The sequence below is a fragment of the Musca domestica genome, unplaced genomic scaffold (assembly GCF_030504385.1).
Source record: "Musca domestica strain aabys unplaced genomic scaffold, Musca_domestica.polishedcontigs.V.1.1 5, whole genome shotgun sequence".
Taxonomy (NCBI): Eukaryota; Metazoa; Arthropoda; class Insecta; order Diptera; family Muscidae; genus Musca; species Musca domestica.
The window spans coordinates 3,344,749-3,369,297 of NW_026712346.1; the positions used below are offsets into that span (position 1 = coordinate 3,344,749).

Genomic DNA, 24,549 nt, shown 5'->3' on the forward strand with positions numbered 1-24,549 from the left:
ATTCACCGGAATTGTTTCAAAGTTGGTATTTGAAGCCTATGACAGAAAATTTGTCTGTGCAGGTCCATGTTTTGGTATAGCCTTCATATAATAGACTTCCCTATATACGGTATTTTGATGATGTTGATCATGCAGGTCCACGTCGTCGTATAGACCCAAATATAACGACTACATTCAGTATTTTTAAAAGTTTTAACAGAATTTTTAACGGATATTATTTTTTTTTTTTTGAAAATTTCCAAATTCGTTCCAAATGGTGGAGGGTATTTTTTACTTGTTTTACCTAACTCCGTTACACTTTCCCAATTTAATTGAAATTGGAGATACACAGCGTGTTGGGTGCATCAAATACATGAAATCAGCCGAAATAATATATGGGAGCTATATCCAACTCTGAACCGTCTTTAATGTAATTTGATAAATTTATTTTTGTATCCAATTCCGTTACTCTTCGCAAATTTTATTTGAATCGTACATATGTATATATAGTGTTTGCTGCATAAAATACATAAGTCGGACGAAAATGTGTATGGGAGCTATATCCAAATCTGAACCGATTTCAATATAATTTTGTATATTTATTCTTGTACCAAACTCCGTTACACATTTCAAATTTGAAGGCTGTATCTATAACTGATCAAGAGATATTTGCATACAATACCTAAATTTTTTGGAGGTAACTCCGATTCTGATGCTTATATCCAGTTCCCAATGGAATTTCAAAAATTGTGTGTAGCCTATGTTACTTTCAGGCGATGTTATTATTAAATTATAGGAAATTCAGCGGTTTTGGAGCCTATAAATAACAAACCAACAATCAAACGTACAAACATCTTAGTTGAAACAAAATTTATAATTTTTTAAGTGTTTAGAGTTAAAACAGTATAATCCAAAAAGAAGGCATGGTAAATTAATCTTTCCCCTAAGTCTGGGTATGATGAACATTCGTAAAAAAAATCCAAAAGGGTTCAGCCGTTCTCAACTGATTCCATTACCAACTAACGACATTTGATTTGTCAGTTGTATGTTTTAAAAAGTAAGCGTGGTCACTTCCTTAGCCCCCAAATAATTATAATATATATATATATATATATATATATATATATATATATATATATATATATATATATATATATATATATATATATATATATATATATATATATATATATATATATATATATATATATATATAATTAAAAAACATTAATTCGGCGGGCGGCTCAAACAACAAATTTGAAACAATTTCAAGAAAAAATTTTTCTATGATCATCAAAACGCCGAATATCGGTTTATATATCAATTTGAACCGTGGACCAATGTGAACAAAGTTTTGATAACGGTCGTAAAACCGATTATGAACTACAACTACCATTTTAACAAATCAGAAAAAATGTGGCATAAATCCGAAAAATACCGACTTTTTAGAGGTGCCATTATATAGGAAAACGTAGAGCCAACTTACATTACCAACTCCTAATACCAAATTTGGAAGAATTCCGTGACAAATTGTGGCTGAATTCATAGAAATACCGAATATAAGTAGCTACCTTTATATGGCGTCAATAAAAAAACATGGCCACGATCTTTAAATCGTCTTTTATTCTGGTCATGAAACACAAAGTATACGACGAACAATTAGACGTGTTGCAAACGAAATGACAACGAATTTAATATACCCTCTTTTGTATGGCAGAGGGCATAACTACTGGGACATGCCGAACTTAGGCGCACTTAACATATGTCTTGCCTCTTTTATGAATAAATGAATACAAGAGAATATTAGCAGATAAAAAAGTGGTAGGGTGAGTGTTTGAGGTGGCAGAGTGGTTCAAAACTTGAGTTTGTTTAAATATTGGGGATAAGGATTTTAAAAACACAGATTTTGTTGTTTAGGTGCGTGTAGCTAAAGGTGGTTCTAATCAGTTTCAAATCTTGGGGCTACACAATATTTACTCGCGACCCATTGGTGGTCCTGATGCATACTTTAGGAAATACTTTTATAGGATATTTACTAGTACATTCTCTTGAATATTATTTTTTTAACATATGCATTTTGTATAGTCATCTTCTTAATCCGAATTAGCAAATATATGGGCTTAAAATACATAGAAGCATATGTCAACTTTTCGACTTAACCACCAATTAAACAATGCCGCCCGGTTTTCAGTGTTTTGAAAGATATACTATTCGCCTGCCGGTTTCACTTTCACTTGCTGTTTTAAATGGAGCTCTCTTGAGTATGAATAGTTGAGACTGTTATTTAAAAGGATTCCCTCTTACAATTTAAATACGTACTCCCCAATTAGAGAGTATTGGCTTGCCGTAGCAGTTTCAGTGCTATCCGGCAGATATATTTAAGACTTATTAAATGTTTCATTAAAATATAAAAAGTTCGAATAAAAAGGAAAAACATTAATTCTTATTAAAAAAATATATATTGATTTGTTGAAATAATTAATTACTTACTTTTTTCAGCTGTGTACATTGGGTACAGTCGGTTGGATGGTGCAATAATATTGCGTGGAATGTTGGTCCTCTTACTGCTCGACAATATTCACTAGCTGTGGAAAGATACGAATGGAACAAACTCCAAAACTTTAAAAGTATTGTACCAATGGTCCACCTAAGTTGGAACCTTGCGCGGAATATACGTGTCGCAGATCCAAAACTATTTGAATTGCTTAAGTACGTACCCTTCATAAAAACAATGTTGTTTGCATTTAATAATCTTTTATCTAATATCTCAAAAACTCTTTAATCCTTTATTTTAAAAATTTAGGCCTGTATCATTGTATTATTCTATACATTAGCTAAATATGTAGTTTAGTCTAGATACGCCCTGCTGGATCAATTTCCAATTTCATTGCAAATGCATTAAAATTCAAAAAAGGATGAAAGGATTTTATTTCAAAAGAATCAAGCCATATCATATATAGACAAATCTATTTGTGGGTGTAAAGTACTCACAAAGAACTTCTTGTGCAGTATTTCAGACAATTCAAAATTCAAAATATCGAATATCGGGAGGTACCGTTATATGGGGGCTATACTATATTGCAGACCTATATAGAAAATTCTCTTTTAGGGGGTAAAGTACTCACAAGGAACTCCTTGTATCGAATTTCTGACAATTCCATCGAAAAGTGTGGCTAAAATAATCAAATTACCGAATATCATATCATCATGTACAGATATAGCCCATCTCCGAACTTTATCTGCCTGCAGACCAAAGCCATATCATATACCTGTGCAAAATGTTAGCTTCCTATCTTAATTCGTTTTGACTGTATCGTGATTACAACAGACGGATGGACGGACAGGGATAAATCGTCTTAGAATTTTTTCAAGAATATATATACGTTATTATTATTTCGATGAGTTACAAACGGAATGACGAAGTTAATACACCCTCTATAGTATGTAAGGTGAAGGGTATATAAATACCGAATATTGGTAGGTACCGTTATATGGGTGCCTTTGCAAAATGTTAGCTTCCTATCTTAATTCGTTGTGACTGTAACGTGATTACGACAGACGGATGGACGGACAGGGATAAATCGTCTTAGAATTTTTTCAAGAATATATATACTTTGTTATTATTTCGATGAGTTACAAACGGAATGACGAAGTTAATACACCCTCTATAGTATGTATGGTGAAGGGTATATAAATACCGAATATTGGTAGGTACCGTTATATGGGTGCTATGCGAAAACATAGACCAATATATTTCCATTACAAACCATCCTAGACACAATACAAACTATTGTGGCAAATATGAAACCTCTACGTAAAATAAACTGGGCTGTATTTGTGATTCCAACAGACAGACGGACATTGTTATGCTTATCATGAATATATATACTTTATCTGGTCTACGACGAATATTTATAGATGGAATGAATGACAAACGGAACACAATACCCTTGTTGGAGGGTATAGACATAGGTTTTCAAAAGGTATTATAATTTCGTGAAAAGTTTTCTACTATCTAAGATAAGGTTCAATAATTGGTATTTTAGATAAATTATGATAAGATTGTCTCAAAAAAATTATGGATTCTGTGTCCATACGAGCAACTAGGTAAAAAGACCCGTTTTGCATGTTTTAGCGTGTTTTACGATTACTGATTTAATAACTTAAAACCTTATTCAATAAATGGCTACAAATACACTTTAAAAATAACGGTCTTAATACATTTTTTAAATATTCATTGTATTTGCTTTAAACAGATGCTCACATTTTAAAATTTTTGTTCTTCTTTCGGAAAGCTTGAAAAGACATTTTGATGATCAATTTGTCCATGATACTGTTTTAAATTTGCTATTTAAGACCCACATTATAAATCAATCCTTATTGCATTTTGAAAACTTTAACTGTATTCTCCAACCGGGGAACATTCAACCCGGTCGACATTTTTATTTTTTACTTGCTTCTTCCGTTCACTCTCAATGAAGTGAAGCCCGAGTAAGTTTATTTTAAAAGCGCTCTAAATTTAACAAGCTAAAAATGATCTGTACATATAAAAATCAATTGTTCGTTAGTAATGGAATCAGTTGACAACGGATGAACCGATTTGCATAATTTTTTGTACCGAGTTAAGTTTTTAAATAAAAAAATATTGGCCACGCCTACTTTCACGCCCACTATTTCGAATTATCTAAAGTCCTTATATTTGCCTAATAATGAAGATACCGGTTTTAAAATTATTACACGACATACTGTTGACTTTACCTCCAATCCTAAGTATTTATTTGGGGCTGAGGAACTGACCACGCCTACTTTTTAATCTTTATATAAACCAATTGTTGTTCGTTGGTAATTGAATGAGCTGAGACCGACTGGAAAATTTTGGATATTTTTTTAAATGTTCGTCCTTCCCCGATTTAGGGTTTTATGCAAAGAAAAAATGACCACGCCCAATTTTGCGCCGATTTTTTTCGAAATAGTGAAGTGAATTGAAAATATAGTAAGAAAAGGATTCATATACTAGGAAAATTCTTTCAAACCCTTAAAGCATCCTTAAATCATAGTTAATGTTATACAGGTACTATGTGCTATCGTCAGTAATTACACTGCGACAATCTTGGGGTTAGGAAATTTTTCGGTTGGTAAATAAAAATCCCAAAAGAGGGTTCTCGGAACTAACTTTTTTATAGTCCATTTTAAATAGCTTAACATAAAGGGCCGCAAATATTTTGTCCTATACTCCGAAAAAGTTACGATAAAGTTTTAAATGTGATGCAGTCCTAGGGGTTACATGAGGAATCATTTGTACAAAATATGTATCAGGTTGGTCTACATTCAAATGATATAGCCCCTTTTAAATTCCTTAAATGTGGGTAATTTGAGATTTTAGAAAGAAAAACAAATTCTTTCAAATAATTATAAGTATAGGAACATGCATCATTAACTCTTATGTAAATGTATCCGGTAATTTTAGCTATTACCAGGGTCTTGGTCACATTTTCAACTGATTTTGCCCTTATTTGGCATCTAGCTTCTGATAGAAGTCCTCTTCGCGAAAAATTTTCAATGTCAATGTTTCGGAGTAGCACACATATAAAAGTACCTCCTGATTGATTATGTTTTCGAATCAATTTGACTTAAAATGTGTGTTTATGCTACTTTGGGGGTAGAGAACCATCTTACATGGGCCTATTATAAACAGTTAATGTATACTTTTTAATATATATGCTATATTATTTAGGTTTTTAACTCTCAAACTAAAACCGCTTACTGAAAAAGAGTATCAGGTTTTTTGAAAAACTATTTCTATTTAATCGAGTCATCATTTATACTAAAGATTGTTCCACTTGGGTGAGCCAGATTTGTGAATTATTATGCTATGCATTACAGACTAAAACTACGGACCGGCCACGCGAACTGAGCCAGCTAGTATGTATATAAATCAAAGCAATTATTTCATTAATATTTTAGTTGTAAAACTAAACTGACTTTATTCTTCGAATTTTCATATATTGTTATTTAAATCTGGTGATATTTTAGCAGAATACGAAGTATACAAATTAATAAATATGCTTATTTGGCACCGCGTGTTGACGGCAGCGAATTGTTGAGCAATCGAAGAAATATGATACTGCTAAAGTGGCAATCAATCATTTTTGTGTATTGGGTGGTTAACTACTTTTTAATTAATAGCTCTTCTCTAAATTCCGAACGTCCTCGTTCGGTTAAAAGTACGAAATTTGATAAATTCTTGTTATTCCATTTGGACAATTCTGGAATAGAAGTTCGTTCGTCTTGTCGTTGTTTCCTTTGACCGGTTTTCGACCAGAACTGCATACAAGTATATATTTACGTCCTCTGTCGTGCTAACTATCTTTAGATTTCTTAATATGATTTGATGTATCTGTCATTTTTTAATATATTCGTCAGCATCAATGTAAGGTCAGAGGACATTCGTGTATTTGTGATAATGGTAATTATGACATTTTTTACACAAAAGTTGAGGTCTATTTTACCTGCTAAATATTATTTAATACAAGAATACTCACATTTTTATTAGCCATATACAGGCAATTCTGAAACTGTCAATATCTGTTCAGCCGTTCTTGAGTTGTATGCATAAAATCTAACATAACTTTCTTTCTTATAGAGATCGCACATATTTTCATATATATTCAATGTACTGTCTGTCTTCATCAATGTAACGATCAGAATTTTAAAATATTCCTGGTTTCATAGAAATGTTGATTTTTTACATAAAAGTTAAGGCCAATTTCACCCTCTAATATCCGCTGACCTTACAAATTGTTTGGCTTTCGGCGTATATGATTGTGAGCTGTAGAGTAACTGCAGATTCAGTAAATTTTTGTGATCTTGGCCCATATTTTGCGATGATTACCAAAAACAACAGGATTTTATTCTGCCCCAAACTCCAACTTTATGCAAAATTAACATGGACAGACGGACAGAAGATCCATGTATAACATCGTGGACTTAGGACCAATATTTCACGGTGTTACAAACTTTTTGGTCCAATTAAACGTATAATCACCCCAACACACTATGTTGTAGATATGATAATGGATTCTTGTACGAAAAGTGCTGCAAGTAATTGTGACTACTTTTCCATTTATTTCACTAAAATTTGCGAAGAACAGGAAAAGCTTAGGCAACAATAGGTCGCATTATTTGCCGCAACCTAACTTCGGGTGTTAAATCACCCCGCATCTTCATCAGCCCTTGATAGCTGAAGAAGACCTTCCTCGCTCTATCCAGGATAAAATCTATATGTCCATTGAAATCAAAATTCTTTTGAAAAATGATCCTAAGGTATTCTATCCTTTATTTCCACAGTATGAGGTCCAACTTTCACGACCGGATGGTAACTTGTAAAAATTGGACGAACATATTGTGTTTTCCCGGTAAATATAATTGCCGAGCATTTGTCCCCATATAGCTTGAGGCCCCAGACGGTAAAGAACCTATATAAGACCTAAGATAAATGTTCAGAAGTGCTTCCGCTATACGAGACAATGGGGCCGTATACGCCACAAGCACATCATCGGCATATGACAATGTTAACCCTCCACGTGGAGGTGCAGGCATGTCACTGACATAGATGTTAAACAACATCGGCCCTAGGAGGGAGCCCTGGGGCACGCCAGTCAGTACAGGTCTGCGACTAGATAGTCGCTCAGCTACCCTAACTCTAAAATACCTATCAGACAGAAAACTTCCTACTAATCTCATAGTTTGGCGATCAAATCCAAACCGTTGCATTTTAAACAATAATCCTTGATGCCATACGGTATCAAAGGCTTTAGAAAAATCAAGTCCAACTGCAATAGTGCCGTGCCTATTGTTAAGACCTGAAACCACATAGGATGAGAGAGCAGTTAGGGCATGGACAGTGGATGGACCTGCCCTAAACCCGAACTGGTTGTCCTTCAACACGCTTTTATCCTGTATGAGTTTATTTAATATTTCCTAAATGTAAGACTCGAAGAGTTTACCGAAGGCCGATAAAAGTGATATCGGCCTATAGCTGCTACATTGTCCCAGAGGTGAACCCCTTTTAAATATGGGAACAAACATAGCCTCTTAACATGCCCTGGGAAAGAAGCCCAGGTTCAGACAGTGATTAAATAACACTGCCAGGAACGTGAAAATAACCTCTCCCGTTTTTTAAGGCGATATCGGTTATTCTATCCAAACCGCAGGACTTACTTGCTGGCCTACGGGCGATTGCCTTACCCACACAACTGGCGCGAAGAAAACCACCCTCGTTCCAACGAGTGGCGTATTCTACAATAGCCCTATCTGCAGTAAATGTATCGCCGAAATTTACCATGGGGGACCGATCGCTGATCCCCTCAGTAGCTCGATTGACTGAGCTACGGAGGGCATCATGTTCCCCAGGAAACCGATTAACTGGGCCTCCTGAGAAATTAACACTCGTTTCTCCCATGGCCGGCGAAACACCCTGCAAATGATCTGCCAAGGCTTCAGCCTTTTGACCGTCGTCCGTAATAAGTCGACCTGTATTGTCCACTAACTGACTTGCAGGTTCTCTAGTACCTAGTCGATACGAAATCAAATGCCATAGAAATATTTCCGCCACCAACCAGAGGAAGTCCTGGTTTATGTAGAAATAAATCTATGTATGAGGCAGATGTCTCAGTCTCCCTAGTTGGAATATCCGACCTTATTACGTCAAAGTCTAGGCAGTCCTGTAAAAATCTGTCCAAAACTCGTTTACTGCTGTTTCTCACGTTACCTCCCCACGAAGTGTGCTTCGCGTTCAGGTCGGTTCCAATCAAAACTTCCCCAGAGTTATATAGGTCAAAAACCTGCAAAATGTCTTCGGACCGTAGTGCCTCAAGGGGTGCGAGGTACATTGAGAGCCATTGTCCTTCCACACCCTCACCTCACAGGACTATATATGTCCAGTTGAGAATAGCAACCGCGGTACCACCCCGCGTTGCCTCCCTTCACGATACTGGAGAAAATCCTATATCCCTCTAAACTAAAAGTATGAGAAGGGCTAAGCTTATGCTCGGCCGAATGAAGTACATCCAGTTTCCTCTCCTCAACTAACAACTTTAAATAGTGTCTCCTTGATAATGAAATCAAAGAGTTCACATTAATAAAAACTACTTTAAAACTGGATATTTCCAGCAATAACTAGCAACCAGGCAGACATTGCGGCGTCAATACCTGAAGTTGACATTATTTTTTGGAAGAAAGGGCCAAAAGCCCTAGACTTTTCACATTTTTGGGAATAGCCAGTTTCAAAGAACTGGACAATATTCTCAGACTGAGAAATTACCTCTTTTTGGGGAGGTCGACTTCTAGAACGTGGACTGTTACTAGCTGAGACTTGTTACTAGTTGGGACTAGCCACCTGCGACACCAGCATATGTCATGCTGGAGCCAATGGCAGCAATTCGTAAACAACGTGCCTCATTTTTGGCCTGTATGTCGGCCTTGGCTTTAGCCTTGCGAGCTAAGATTACCAGACGGTGTGGACAATCCTTAGCCGAAGCAGGATGTCCGTATTTGCCACAGTTAACGCAGTAACAGGGCTGTGCCACCTTTTTCACAACCTCCCCAGATACCTCGTCGGTGTATTCAATAAGAGTGTATTGTCCCTTGGGAGGGACAGGACACTCTTTAGAACCATGATCTCCATTGCACTTGTTACAGCGCTTTGGCATTGTATAATTGGTCGTGTTATGGTCGTTTACTTAGCAGTTGAAACATCTTGGTAACATCAATGAAACATTAAATTAACTCAATTAGGTTTGTTTTACACTTTTAGTGTTAAATGAATATTAAATATACTATGAGGCTATAAAGTTTTAATTAAATTGGGTTGATTTTGGCGATTTCTTCAAAACTTCGTATACGTTATTGGAGCTATGAACTATGCCAGTCAGTCATTCGAATAAAAACTTAAAAACAATAAATACATACACAAAATGTGCAGAAGTCGGGCACACTTAGAAAAAATTTGTAATCAGCTGGTAGCTCTACATTACCTTTTTATTGCACCATGCTTATGCCGAGTTACATCATTGATAACTAACATATTTTCTTTTTGCCATTTCCTGACATTTAAACATAATCAAACCTTATATTATAATTGGCGTCAAACAAAAACTGTTTGCATTATATTTCCAACAAAAAGCCCAAAACACATGCAAGAGAATATAAATGAAGATTATTATTAAAAACTAGCTGGGCCAGACCGTGTTGCCGGTCTATAGTTTCAGTCTTCAACGCATAGTTTTTAGAGCATAATAATTCACACATCTGGCACACATAAGTGGCACAATTTTTAGTATAAACTAGCTGGACCCGTCCGCGTTGCAGGCCCGTAATTTTAGTCTTTAATACATAGTTTTGAAAGCATAAGTATTTTCAGCTACAGGTTTTAATTTGAGAATTTAAAACCTAAATAATAGATCACATGTATTAAAAAGTACACATTAACTGTTTTTTAATAGCCCATCTACCCCCAAATTAGCCTAAACACACATTTTAAGCCAAATCGATTCGAAAATATAATCAAGAAAATTTCCGCAAAGAGGTCTTCTACCCCCTTAGAAGCTAAGATGTCAAATAAGGGTAAAATCAATTGAAAAATGGGACCAAGACGCTGGAAATAGCCGAAATCAGCGGATACCTTCATATAAGGTTTATACCAAATTTGAAAGAATGTGTTGTTCTTCTTAAAATCTCAAATGACCAACATTTGAGGAAATTGAAAGGGGCTACATCAATTTAGACCGACCTGATACATATTTTGTACAACTGATTCTTCATGAAACCCCTAGGACTGTATCAAATTTAAAACTCTATCGTAACTTTTGCGAAGTATAGAGCAAAATATTTAAGGCCCTTCGTGTTTGTTTAAGCTATATAAAATGGACCCTAAAAACTTTTGACCCGAAACCCCTTTTTGGGATTTTTTTCTATCAACCAAACAATTTTCCAAGTGTAATTTCCCGCAGTGTAATTACTGACGATAGCGCATAGTCACCGTATAACGTTACATGTGAGTTAAGGTTACTCTTAAGGTTTCGGAAGAATTTTCCGAGGATATGAATCCTATTCCTTCTAAATTTTAATATAACACTGCTCTTCATATTCGGTATTTCACTGATTGCAGTCCCAATGAAATTTGCGTTTTAAGTTCTCATTGGATGGATTATTTCCATATCTAGTCAATTTCTTGCAGTTTTGGACTTCAGAATCGAAGTAATTCCTAAATTGAAATCCTGGCAATATGACTTTAATTTAACAATCATAAATAAAGTTTCATCAAAGTATGTTAAAAAGTTGAAATCTTTGTTGATTAAATTATGTCCTTGAGCCTCTTCATTCACCATTTGCAATTACGATAGAGGTCACCAAATTTAATATGCGTCTTTCAGACTTAGCACATATTATTCTTAGGATTATTGATGTTACGAAAGGAATATATTTGTTCTCATTTAAATATATGTCTCATATAATATTATCTCCCAATATTCGTCGACCAAATGTGCTCTAAATTTTAGGTATTTTGAAGGGCTCAAAAGCATTTTTCAGGTTATAAATCATTTGTCCAAAAATTACAACAAAAATCCAATTTATGATTTATTTTGTATTCCCCAATATCTCTTAATATTTGTTATATCATCGTATTTAATTAAATTATCAATTCTCAATTATCAGTATTATAAAGTTCTTCCAATATTTTCCAAATCAAAAATTTTAGAATTTGTAACATTTAGAAGCTCATGTTATAAGGTATTTAGTTTTTACCAGTCGATTAAACTATATCTGTCTGTGTATGCGGCCGTTCGTTGAAATCGCAATAAAGGCGAAATATTTAGGTTAATCTTTGAACTACCATATGCCTAGGAAGTTAGAATATACCAGTTTCGTTTAGGTATAATAATACCACTAAAAATTCGTCCTTTTGCATGTTCTTGTACAATTTCTACCGAATTATTTGTAACTTGACATTTAAAGTATTCGGTATTGTGAAATCAATACCGGAAATAACTGGCTACTATTGGGTCCCCATTAGGCATAGCCTCAATATAAAAGTACGTTGAGATTTATGAGAAGTATTTTTTAGTTAAAGTTCGAAAATATAATCAAAACCCTCGAAAAAGGTAAAATGAGGAGGAACTTTTATATGAGCCCTACTTCGAAACATTGACATTGAAAATTTTCCGCGAAGAGACTTCTGCCAGAAGCCAGATTACATATATTAACTGTGGAACATATATCTTCATGATTTTGGCAAATATAAGGATTTTAGATAAATCGAAAAAATGGGCGCAAAATTGGGCGTGGTCACTTTTTCTTAGCATAAAAACTAAATAGGGACATGACGAACATTAAAAAAAAATATCCAAATAGTTCCAGCCGATCTCAACTGATTCAATTACCAACGAACAACAATTGGTTTATATATAGATTAAAAAGTAGGCGTGGTCAGTTCCTCAGCCCCCTAATAAATTCTTAGGATGTGTAATAATTTTAAAATTTTATCTTCATTATTTGGCAAATAAAAGGATTTTTGATAAATCGAAATTGTGGGCGTAAAAGTATGCGTGGTCTATATTTTGTTCTTTAAAAACCTAACTCGGGGTATGACGATCGTTTGTACAAAAAATTATGCAAATCGGTTCAGCCGTTCTCAACTGATTCCATTACCAACAAACCACAAATTAATTTTATATATATAGATAGAAGATGGTGACTCGGCTAAAGAGAAAAAAAATGCATTTCAAAAATGTCCATATAGGTTCACGTACCGGGCGATTTATAGTATAAAACCGGATCCTATTTTGCAGCCAGATGTTTTAATTTTTATTAAACAGTATACATCAACTGTTTATAATAGTCCCATGTATGCTGGTTCTCTACCAAAGTAGCCTAAATACACATTTCAAGCCAAATCGATTCGAAAATATAACCAAAACCCTCGAAATAGGTGAAACCTTTATATGGGCGCTACTCCAAAACATTCACATTGAAAATTTTCCGCGGAGAGGTGAACTAGAATGTGTCCAGGACCCTGGAAATAGTTGAAATTAGCGGATGCCTTCATATAAGGGTTATACCAAAGCTTGGTCCTATACTTATAATCATTTGAAAGAATGTTTTGTTCTTCCTTAAATCTCAAATAACCAACATTTAAGGAATTAAAAAACTGATTCCATTACCAACGAACAACAATTGATTTTTATATATATAGATAAGAAGTATTGTTAAACTTATAAAGTGTTCTATCATATTTTATATTTATACTAGCTAACCCGGATCGCGTTGCTGACCCATAGTATTAGCGTGTAATGCATATTTTTAAAGACCTAATGTAAGTTGTAAATGGCTAGCTTTTCTCTTTAAAAAGCCTAAACTTTGATAAACAATGTTGGGTTGCAACTATCATCAATCTACAAATTTGGCGGTGTTCATGCTTATTGCTGTATTCGTTTCAACTTATTTATTTAGAGTGCAAAAAACATATATTTGGTGAATGAATGACATATTGCGTATACGAATGTATATATGTTTTCAAATTTTTTCAGATTTCGTCGTCAGAATCGATAATAATTTCTAAATTGAATTTAACTATATATATATATATATATATATATATATATATATATATATATATATATATATATATATATATATATATATATATATATATATATATATATATATATATATATATATATATATATATATATATATATATATATATATATATATATATATATATATATATATATATATATATATATATATATATGACCACACCCAATTTTGCGCCCATTTTTTCGATTTATCTAAAATCCTAATATTTGCCAAAATCATGAAGATATCTGTTCCACAGTTAGTATGCGACGTTTGGGGGCAGAGGAACTGGCCACACCTACTTCTTTAAATTTATATGTAACAAATTTGAAAAAGTACAGTAACACATCATTTGAGAACGGCTGGGCCGATTTGACACAAATTTATTTGTAATTACAGTGGAAACGTTGTCATGAAAGAAAATTTTGAGAAAAAAAATGACTTTAACCGACTTACTTTGTAATTTTCACTGTAATATCAATTTATGTCAAACAATTAATCATTGACTTATGAATTGTATTTTCTTGTCAATGAAAAAATAATTTTACTTCCCAAATAAAATTTCGTGTGTTCAGATCATTTGTTCTCTAAAATCATTTATCACACATAGTGCGCCTCTAACAGGTTATGGGCCCAGCGCAATGGATTTTTTGAGAACATCTTTCGCGAAATTAAACGCAGATAATTACCATTTATGGAAGTTCAAGCTGGAATTAATCTTGCGTAAAGAAGGTTTGTGGGAATGTGTTACTTTCGCTGTTCCTAGTAATCCTGATGTGGAATGGAAGAAAAGGAACGAATCAGCGACGGTACAAATTAGCCTGTCCGTTGAAGACAATCAACTTATGCTGATAAATGAAGCTACGAGCGCCCATGATTGTTGAAATATTTTGAAAAACCATCATGAAATAAATACGATTGGGAGTAGTGTACGTATTATGAGGCAAATATGCAATATGAAATATTCAGGGGAAGCTGATATTAATGAACATATAATGGACATGAAGTTACTATTCGAAAAATTTGAAGCTATAAGCGAAAAATTTTTCGAGCGATGGTTGGTGGCTATGCTTCTTAGTAGTCTTTCATCCACATTTGACACTCTAGTTACGGCCTTGGAAGTTGAACGAATGAAAGATTATGTACCTTCGAATTCAATTCTCAAAACATCTGAACGCTCCGAAGAACGCGATGCCATTTCTGTAAGGCAAAAGGTCATCTGAAAAAGGATTGCTGGAAATTCAAGAAAACCAAGAACAATAATGCAGACGAAGCGAACAAGGCGAAGAAAGAGAAAGCTATGAATGGCAACTTTTGTTTTTCAGTAAATTGTGAAGCAACACATTGGGTTCTTGATTCCGGCGCAACATGCCATATCTGTTCAAATCGTGCGCATTTTTCAACGATGGATATGAATACCCATGAGCAAGTAACAGTCGCAAATGTAGAATCAGTTATTTTAAGTGGCAAAGGCAGTTGCAACATCCAAACTGCGAATTCCAATGGCGAGACATTTAATGTCAAACTCAAAGATGTGTTGTACATACCATCCTTCAATGGGAACTTAATGTCGGTAAATAAAATATTAAAAAATGGGTTTAAAGTTATTTTCAATGAATCGAATGCAAAAATTGTGGCTGCCGATGAAAAAGAGATTGGCTATGCCGAGAAGTCTGCCGGTTTAATCCAACTTCTTGAAAGTCAACAAGCAATGTCAGCAACATGCAACTCGACAAACTGCCAGCACTATTGGCACAAAATATTTGGTCATAGAGATATTGAAGAAATGGAGGAAAGCGAATTGGTAAAAGAATTAAAGATATGCGATTGTGGCGTGAGAAGGTCTATGACATTTGTGTAAAATGTCGAAGAAGCCTTTCAATAAAAACTATGAATGGAAAGATGCAAAAGCTACTGTTGCGAGAGACCTTAATAAGTACTCAATCACTACAGGATATAGGATACGGTTGCAAGAGACCTTAATAAGAACTCAAGCACTACTGGATATAGGATACGGTTGCAAGAGACCTTAATAATTACTCAAGCACTACAGGATATTCAAGTATACGGTTGCGAGAGACCTTAATGAGTACTCAGGCACTACGCGGATCTAGGATATGATTGCAAGAGACCTTAAAAAGTACTCATGCACCACACGGATCTAGGATACGGTTGCAAGAGACCTTAATAAGTACTCAAGCACTACAAGGATCTAGGATATAGTTGCAAGAGACCTTAATAAGCACTCAAGCACTACAAGGATCTAGGATACGGTTGCAAGAGACCTTAATAAGTACTCAAGCACTACAAGGATCTAGGATACGGTTGCAAGAGACCTTAATAAGTACTCAAGCACTACAAGAATCTAGGATACGTTTGCAAGAGACCTTAATAAGTACTCAAGCACTACAGGATATTCAAGGATATGATTGCAAGAGACCTTAATAAGTACTCAAGCACTACAGGATATTCAAGGATACGATTGCGAGAGACCTTAATAAGTACTCAAGCACTACAAAGATCTAGGATTCGGTTGCAAGAGACCTTAATAAGTACTCAAGCACGACAAGGATCTATGATACGTTTGCAAGAGACCTTAATAAGTACTCAAGCACTACAGGATGTTCAAGGATATGGTTTCGAGAGACCTTAATAAGTACTCAAGCACTACAAGGATATTCAAGGATAATAAAGGACTCACCAAGGATGTGTTAGGACTCACACAAGGATGGGTAAGGATATAAGGATTCGATCCCAGGATGCCCGGATGGAATTGATGTTGGTTAACTTACCGCTTGGATGTTGCTGCTTCCCTGGTCTGGCACTGACTGTCCCATTCTAATTTTGATCGCCCTTTTATATGGGAGCCCAAACACGTGTCTTGTGGTAGATTAACGGGACCTTGTTTACTCCATTTGAATGTCTCAACAACATAATCAGAGAACATTATAACGGGACATCTCCCTCTCTCGCCCTTGCTCTCTGTAAAAAAACCCATGGAACAAAACGCGCTCTCCTGTTTCATATTTTATTTATATAAAAAAAAACACAACCTTGGTTCAAAAAATAACTTCGGAGTGTGGACGAAAATGAACTCCTTGTGATTTTCGTCGTCACACTTCAGCTACGGTATTTCAAGCCTTCGACTGTCACTACCATCTTTTACTGCTCCCAAGGACGATGGTGCGCCAGTGCGGTTATGAGGTATGGCTGTAGTCCTCGGCTGACATCCTTGGGAACTTCCTCCTCGCTCACAAAGTCGATGGCGACCTCATTCCTTGCTGGAATTACCACCACGCTTTGGATGACAGTAGTTCGGTTGGCTCCACGGCGTTTGTACCAAGGTTCTCCTCCAGGATGCTGTCCAGGTACGCCTGTCGCTGCCTGCATCCCCGACCACCGTGCTACTAGGCGAGGTTGTCAGAAGGTTTCGCCCCGGAGTGATTGGTAGCCCATCTGGTTTTGTGGCGCCTGGACTAGCATCCAATTATTCCCACTCAAAAAGTTTTAATGGGTTTATCGAACCCTGGGCTTCGGTCTGTATCTCTTCGGGCGTTCGTCTAGCCGGTGTTGGTGAGCTTCGGTTCATTGTTCTAGGTGGGGTAGCTGATTCGTCACCCGACGACACACAAATAATCTCTGGTACCGGCTCAGCAATTAGGCCGCAAAGCCTCTCTCACTTCCTCTGGCTGAGGTTTATGTGCAGTCTTTAGGTCCTGCAGGATCTGCAGAATCCCACGAGGGGTGACTGTGTGAGCCGAACATAACACGGCTTAGTAACGGGCCGATTGCGGTATTGTTTAAGTGCCGCCTTGGTTTACAATGTTGCCGTCTTGGAATGTATCGAATGTCTGTGGAAGAGAGAAGTGAAATAGAAGTCGGAATTAGTTGGAGACATATGGTTTGAGCTAACTGAGATGAGCCGTTCTGGCCGGTCGTTGGTCAAGTCCTTTTAATCTCGCTATTACAGGTGATAGGAATTCTATGATCTCGAATGGCCCATCGTACATAGGTGCAAGCTTTGCTACAAACTGATCAACGGCTTTTGAATGTGGGTGCTGTTTCACCAACACCCTATCACCTACAACCGGTTTCCAGGGTCGTCGACGGAGATTATAATGGCGTCGTTGTTCTTCCGCGGCCCGACTTAGATTATTTCGCACTATCCGAAATACCTCTTGTAATTCGGATACGCGCTCTTCTGGTGTCTTGGTGGTATTACCTGTTCCAGTAACTGCTTCGTCGTATAATGCTCTCGGCAATCTGGGCTCACGACATTGGACCAAATATGCTGAGCTATATCCTGTCGATTTCGATATGGCAGTATTGATGGCCAAGGATATCTCGGGAAGGAAATCATCCCACCGGTTGTGTTTATTGTGGCTTACCTGGGCAATCATGGTTTTGACAGTCCTATTGGCTCTCTCAGTAGGATTCTCTTGTGGGCAATATGGTGCGGTGAATTGATGTTGCACCCCAATTTCCTGTAAATATTTCCCAAGGACCTTACCGTTGAATTGACTGCCGTTGTCCGAAATTAGCACCTTCTGTGTACCAAATCTGGCGAGAAGAATACCAAGAGCATCGTATTCCCATGCTTCGTTCTCGGAAGTGGGCCGACATAATCCGTACAAACTGTTGCCCAAGGTTCTTCAGGGACTGACACCAACATTTCCCCTGCTGGTGATACTTGGCGCGACTTATATCGCTGACAGGACTCGCAGCTTCTGACGAATATCGCTATATCTTTCGCCATTCCCGGCCAATAGTACCTGTTACAAATCCGGTTGATTGTCTTACGAATTCCCATGTGTCCAGCGTAGAACCCTGATGATTTTCTCGTAGAACCCTCTCTCTTTGAGAACTTGGGACACACAGCTTCCACGGGGAACAATCTTCGTCATGAGTGTTTCCAGCAATGTGACGAAATAGCTGATCATTCAACACTGCATAGTCCGAAAATTTCGCGGGGTTCTTTTGCATACTCTCTAGTTTCTTCCCTATCCAGGAACATTCTTGAGGTTCGATTTTCGCTCTTTGCAAATATTCCAGTGGTTGACGCGACAATGCATCAGCGACGACATTGCTCCGTCCTTTACGATACTGGACAGAGAAAGTGTAATGTTGTAATTCGAGAGCCCAACGGGCTAACCTTCCAGATGGATTCTCAATAGAGTTTAACCATTTCAGAGAGAGATATTCGGTGATTACCTTGAAGTTGTATCCCTCTAAATAGGGACGCACTTTTTCCGTGGCAGAGTAGTTTCTCTCTGCTCCATTTAGCACTCTGCTCGCATATGCGATCACTCTCTCGGTTCCATCAAGAACTTGGGTTAAAACAGCGCCCAGCCCGTAGTTGCTAGCATCGGTCTGTAGGGTGAAGGGCACGTTGAAGTGCGGACAAACCAACACCGGTGCTTCTGTTAGTCGCAACTTCAGGATTTCGAACACGGTTTGTTGGTCCTCTGTCCACCGCCAGTGCTTGCCTTTCTTAAGCATGGAAGTGAGCGGATATGCTATCGTCGCAAACTCTGAGACGAAACGTCGATACCAAGAGACGACTCCAAAGAATCGGCGGAGCTCTTTCAGAGTAGTCGGTGCAGACAAGATATCTATCTATCTCCTTCTTGAAGAATTCGCACTTCTCAGGATTTATTCTGAGATTGGCTTCTCTCAGCCTGCGAAATACTTCTCTTAAATTCGCTAAGTGTTCCTCCAGGTTTTGCCCTATTACGATAATATCGTCCAGGTAGGCGAATGCATGAGGTTCCATGTTCCATTGGGTTCTTGATTCCGGCGCAACATGCCATATCTGTTCAAATCGTGCGCATTTTTCAACGATGGATATGAATACCCATGAGCAAGTAACAGTCGCAAATGTAGAATCAGTTATTTTAAGTGGCAAAGGCAGTCAACATCCAAACTGCGAATTCCAATGGCGAGACATTTAATGTCAAACTCAAAGATGTGTTGTACATACCATCCTTCAATGGGAACTTACTGTCGGTAAATAAAATATTAAAAAATGGGTTTAAAGTTATTTTCAATGAATCGAATGCAAAAATTGTGGCTGCCGATGAAAAAGAGATTGGCTATGCCGAGAAGTCTGCCGGTTTAATCCAACTTCTTGAAAGTCAACAAGCAATGTCAGCAACATGCAACTCGACAAACTGCCAGCACTATTGGCACAAAATATTTGGTGATAGAGATATTGAAGAAATGGAGGAAAGCGAATTGGTAAAAGAACTAAAGATATGCGATTGTGGTGTGAGAAAGTCTATGACATTTGTGTAAAATGTCGAAGAAGCCTTTCAATAAAAACTATGAATGGAAAGATGCAAAAGCTACTGTTGCGAGAGACCTTAATAAGTACTCAATCACTACAGGATATAGGATACGGTTGCAAGAGACCTTAATAAGAACTCAAGCACTACTGGATATAGGATACGGTTGCAAGAGACCTTAATAATTACTCAAGCACTACAGGATATTCAAGTATACGGTTGCGAGAGACCTTAATGAGTACTCAGGCACTACGCGGATCTAGGATATGGTTGCAAGAGACCTTAAAAAGTACTCATGCACTACAAGGATCTAGGATACGGTTGCAAGAGACCTTAATAAGTACTCAAGCACTACAAGGATCTAGGATACGTTTGCAAGAGACCTTAATAAGTACTCAAGCACTACAGGATATTCAAGGATATGATTGCAAGAGACCTTAATAAGTACTCAAGCACTACAGGACATTCAAGGATACGATTGCGAGAGACCTTAATAAGTACTCAAGCACTACAAAGATCTAGGATTCGGTTGCAAGAGACCTTAATAAGTACTCAAGCACGACAAGGATCTATGATACGTTTGCAAGAGACCTTAATAAGTACTCAAGCACTACAGGATGTTCAAGGATATGGTTTCGAGAGACCTTAATAAGTACTCAAGCACTACAAGGATATTCAAGGATAATAAAGGACTCACCAAGGATGAAAAAAAACCCATGGAACAAAACGCGCTCTCCTGTTTCATATTTTATTTATATAAAAAAACACAACCTTGGTACAAAAAATAACTTCGGAGTGTGGACGAAAATGAACTCCTTGTGATTTTCGTCGTCACACTTCAGCTACGGTATTTCAAGCCTTCGACTGTCACTACCATCTTTTACTGCTCCCAAGGACGATGGTGCGCCAGTGCGGTTATGAGGTATGGCTGTAGTCCTCGGCTGACATCCTTGGGAACTTCCTCCTCGCACACAAAGTCGATGGCGACCTCATTCCTTGCTGGAATTACCACCACGCTTTGGATGACGGTAGTTCGGTTGGCTCCACGGCGTTTGTACCAAGGTTCTCCTCCAGGATGCTGTCCAGGTACGCCATGTCGCTGCCTGCATTCCCGACCACCGTGCTACTAGGCGAGGTTGTCAGAAGGTTTCGCCCCGGAGTGATTGGTAGCCCATCTGGTTTTGTGGCGCCTGGACTAGCATCCAATTATTCCCACTCAAAAAGTTTTAATGGGTTTATCGAACCCTGGGCTTCGGTCTGTATCTCTTCGGGCGTTCGTCTAGCCGGTGTTGGTGAGCTTCGGTTCATTGTTCTAGGTGGGGTATCTGATTCGTCACCCGACGACACACAAATAATCTCTGGTACCGGCTCAGCAATTAGGCCGCAAAGCCTCTCTCACTTCCTCTGGCTGAGGTTTGTGTGCAGCCTTTAGGTCCTGCAGGATCTGCAGAATCCCACGAGGAGTGACTGTGTGAGCCGAACATAACACGGCTTAGTAACGGGCCGATTGCGGTATTGTTTAAGTGCCGCCTTGGTTTGCATTGTTGCCGTCTTGGAATGTATCGAATGTCTGTGGAAGAGAGAAGTGAAATAGAAGTCGGAATTAGTTGGAGACATATGGTTTGAGCTAACTGAGATGAGCCGTTCTGGCCGGTCGTTGGTCAAGTCCTTTAAATCTCGCTATTACAGGTGATAGGAATTCTATGATCTCGAATGGCCCATCGTACATAGGTGCAAGCTTTGCTACAAACTGATCAACGGCTTTTGAATGTGGGTGCTGTTTCACCAACACCCTATCACCTACAACCGGTTTCCAGGGTCGTCGACGGAGATTATAATGGCGTCGTTGTTCTTCCGCGGCCCGACTTAGATTATTTCGCACTATCCGAAATACCTCTTGTAATTCGGATACGCGCTCTTCTGGTGTCTTGGTGGTATTACCTGTTCCAGTAACTGCTTCGTCGTATAATGCTCTCGGCAATCTGGGCTCACGACATTGGACCAAATATGCTGAGCTATATCCTGTCGATTTCGATATGGCAGTATTGATGGCCAAGGATATCTCGGGAAGGAAATCATCCCACCGGTTGTGTTTATTGTGGCTTACCTGGGCAATCATGGTTTTGACAGTCCTATTGGCTCTCTCAGTAGGATTCTCTTGTGGGCAATATGGTGCGGTGAATTGATGTTGCACCCCAATTTCCTGTAAATATTTCCCAAGGACCTTACCGTTGAATTGACTGCCGTTGTCCGAAATTAGCACCTTCTGTGTACCAAATCTGGCGAGAAGAATACCAAGAGCATCGTATTCCCATGCTTCGTTCTCGGAAGTGGGCCGACATAATCCGTACAAACTGTTGCCCAAGGTTCTTCAGGGACTGACACCAACATTTCCCCTGCTGGTGATACTTGGCGCGACTTATATCGCTGACAGGACTCGCAGCTTCTGACGAATATCGCTATATCTTTCGCCATTCCCGGCCAATAGTACCTGTTACAAATCCGGTTGATTGTCTTACGAATTCCCATGTGTCCAGCGTAGAACCCTGATGATTTTCTCGTAGAACCCTCTCTCTTTGAGAACTTGGGACACACAGCTTCCACGGGGAACAATCTTCGTCATGAGTGTTTCCAGCAATGTGACGAAATAGCTGATCATTCAACACTGCATAGTCCGAAAATTTCGCGGGGTTCTTTTGCATACTCTCTAGTTTCTTCCCTATCCAGGAACATTCTTGAGGTTCGATTTTCGCTCTTTGCAAATATTCCAGTGGTTGACGCGACAATGCATCAGCGACGACATTGCTCCGTCCTTTACGATACTGGACAGAGAAAGTGTAATGTTGTAATTCGAGAGCCCAACGGGCTAACCTTCCAGATGGATTCTCAATAGAGTTTAACCATTTCAGAGAGAGATATTCGGTGATTACCTTGAAGTTGTATCCCTCTAAATAGGGACGCACTTTTTCCGTGGCAGAGTAGTTTCTCTCTGCTCCATTTAGCACTCTGCTCGCATATGCGATCACTCTCTCGGTTCCATCAAGAACTTGGGTTAAAACAGCGCCCAGCCCGTAGTTGCTAGCATCGGTCTGTAGGGTGAAGGGCACGTTGAAGTGCGGACAAACCAACACCGTTGCTTCTGTTAGTCGCAACTTCAGGATTTCGAACACGGTTTGTTGGTCCTCTGTCCACCGCCAGTGCTTGCCTTTCTTAAGCATGGAAGTGAGCGGATATGCTATCGTCGCAAACTCTGAGACGAAACGTCGATACCAAGAGACGACTCCAAAGAATCGGCGGAGCTCTTTCAGAGTAGTCGGTGCAGACAATTCTCTTATTGCGGCCACTTTGTCGGGATCGGTATGTATTCCTTGGGCACTGACTACATAACCAAGATATCTAGTCTCCTTCTTGAAGAATTCGCACTTCTCAGGATTTATTCTGAGATTGGCTTCTCTCAGCCTGCGAAATAATTCTCTTAAATTCGCTAAGTGTTCCTCCAGGTTTTGCCCTATTACGATAATATCGTCCAGGTAGGCGAATGCATGGGGTTCCATGTTCCATTGGGTTCTTGATTCCGGCGCAACATGCCATATCTGTTCAAATCGTGCGCATTTTTCAACGATGGATATGAATACCCATGAGCAAGTAACAGTCGCAAATGTAGAATCAGTTATTTTAAGTGGCAAAGGCAGTCAACATCCAAACTGCGAATTCCAATGGCGAGACATTTAATGTCAAACTCAAAGATGTGTTGTACATACCATCCTTCAATGGGAACTTACTGTCGGTAAATAAAATATTAAAAAATGGGTTTAAAGTTATTTTCAATGAATCGAATGCAAAAATTGTGGCTGCCGATGAAAAAGAGATTGGCTATGCCGAGAAGTCTGCCGGTTTAATCCAACTTCTTGAAAGTCAACAAGCAATGTCAGCAACATGCAACTCGACAAACTGCCAGCACTATTGGCACAAAATATTTGGTCATAGAGATATTGAAGAAATGGAGGAAAGCGAATTGGTAAAAGAACTAAAGATATGCGATTGTGGTGTGAGAAAGTCTATGACATTTGTGTAAAATGTCGAAGAAGCCTTTCAATAAAAACTATGAATGGAAAGATGCAAAAGCTACTGTTGCGAGAGACCTTAATAAGTACTCAATCACTACAGGATATAGGATACGGTTGCAAGAGACCTTAATAAGAACTCAAGCACTACTGGATATAGGATACGGTTGCAAGATACCTTAATAATTACTCAAGCACTACAGGATATTCAAGTATACGGTTGCGAGAGACCTTAATGAGTACTCAGGCACTACGCGGATCTAGGATATGATTGCAAGAGACCTTAAAAAGTACTCATGCACTACAAGGATCTAGGATACGGTTGCAAGAGACCTTAATAAGTACTCAAGCACTACAAGGATCTAGGATACGTTTGCAAGAGACCTTAATAAGTACTCAAGCACTACAGGATATTCAAGGATATGATTGCAAGAGACCTTAATAAGTACTCAAGCACTACAGGATATTCAAGGATACGATTGCGAGAGACCTTAATAAGTACTCAAGCACTACAAAGATCTAGGATTCGGTTGCAAGAGACCTTAATAAGTACTCAAGCACGACAAGGATCTATGATACGTTTG

General features: G+C 38.1%; 1 protein-coding gene across 1 annotated transcript in view; it reads left to right on the top strand.

Moving 5' to 3' along the window:
* LOC131805001 (lysine-specific demethylase 6A-like) overlaps positions 1-24,549 on the top strand; it is a 197,686-nt gene that overhangs the window by 59,518 nt on the left and 113,619 nt on the right. The window contains exon 2 of the mRNA XM_059128240.1: positions 2,479-2,688. Coding sequence (XP_058984223.1) covers positions 2,479-2,688 — 210 coding nt within the window. The remainder of the gene's footprint in view (positions 1-2,478; positions 2,689-24,549) is intronic.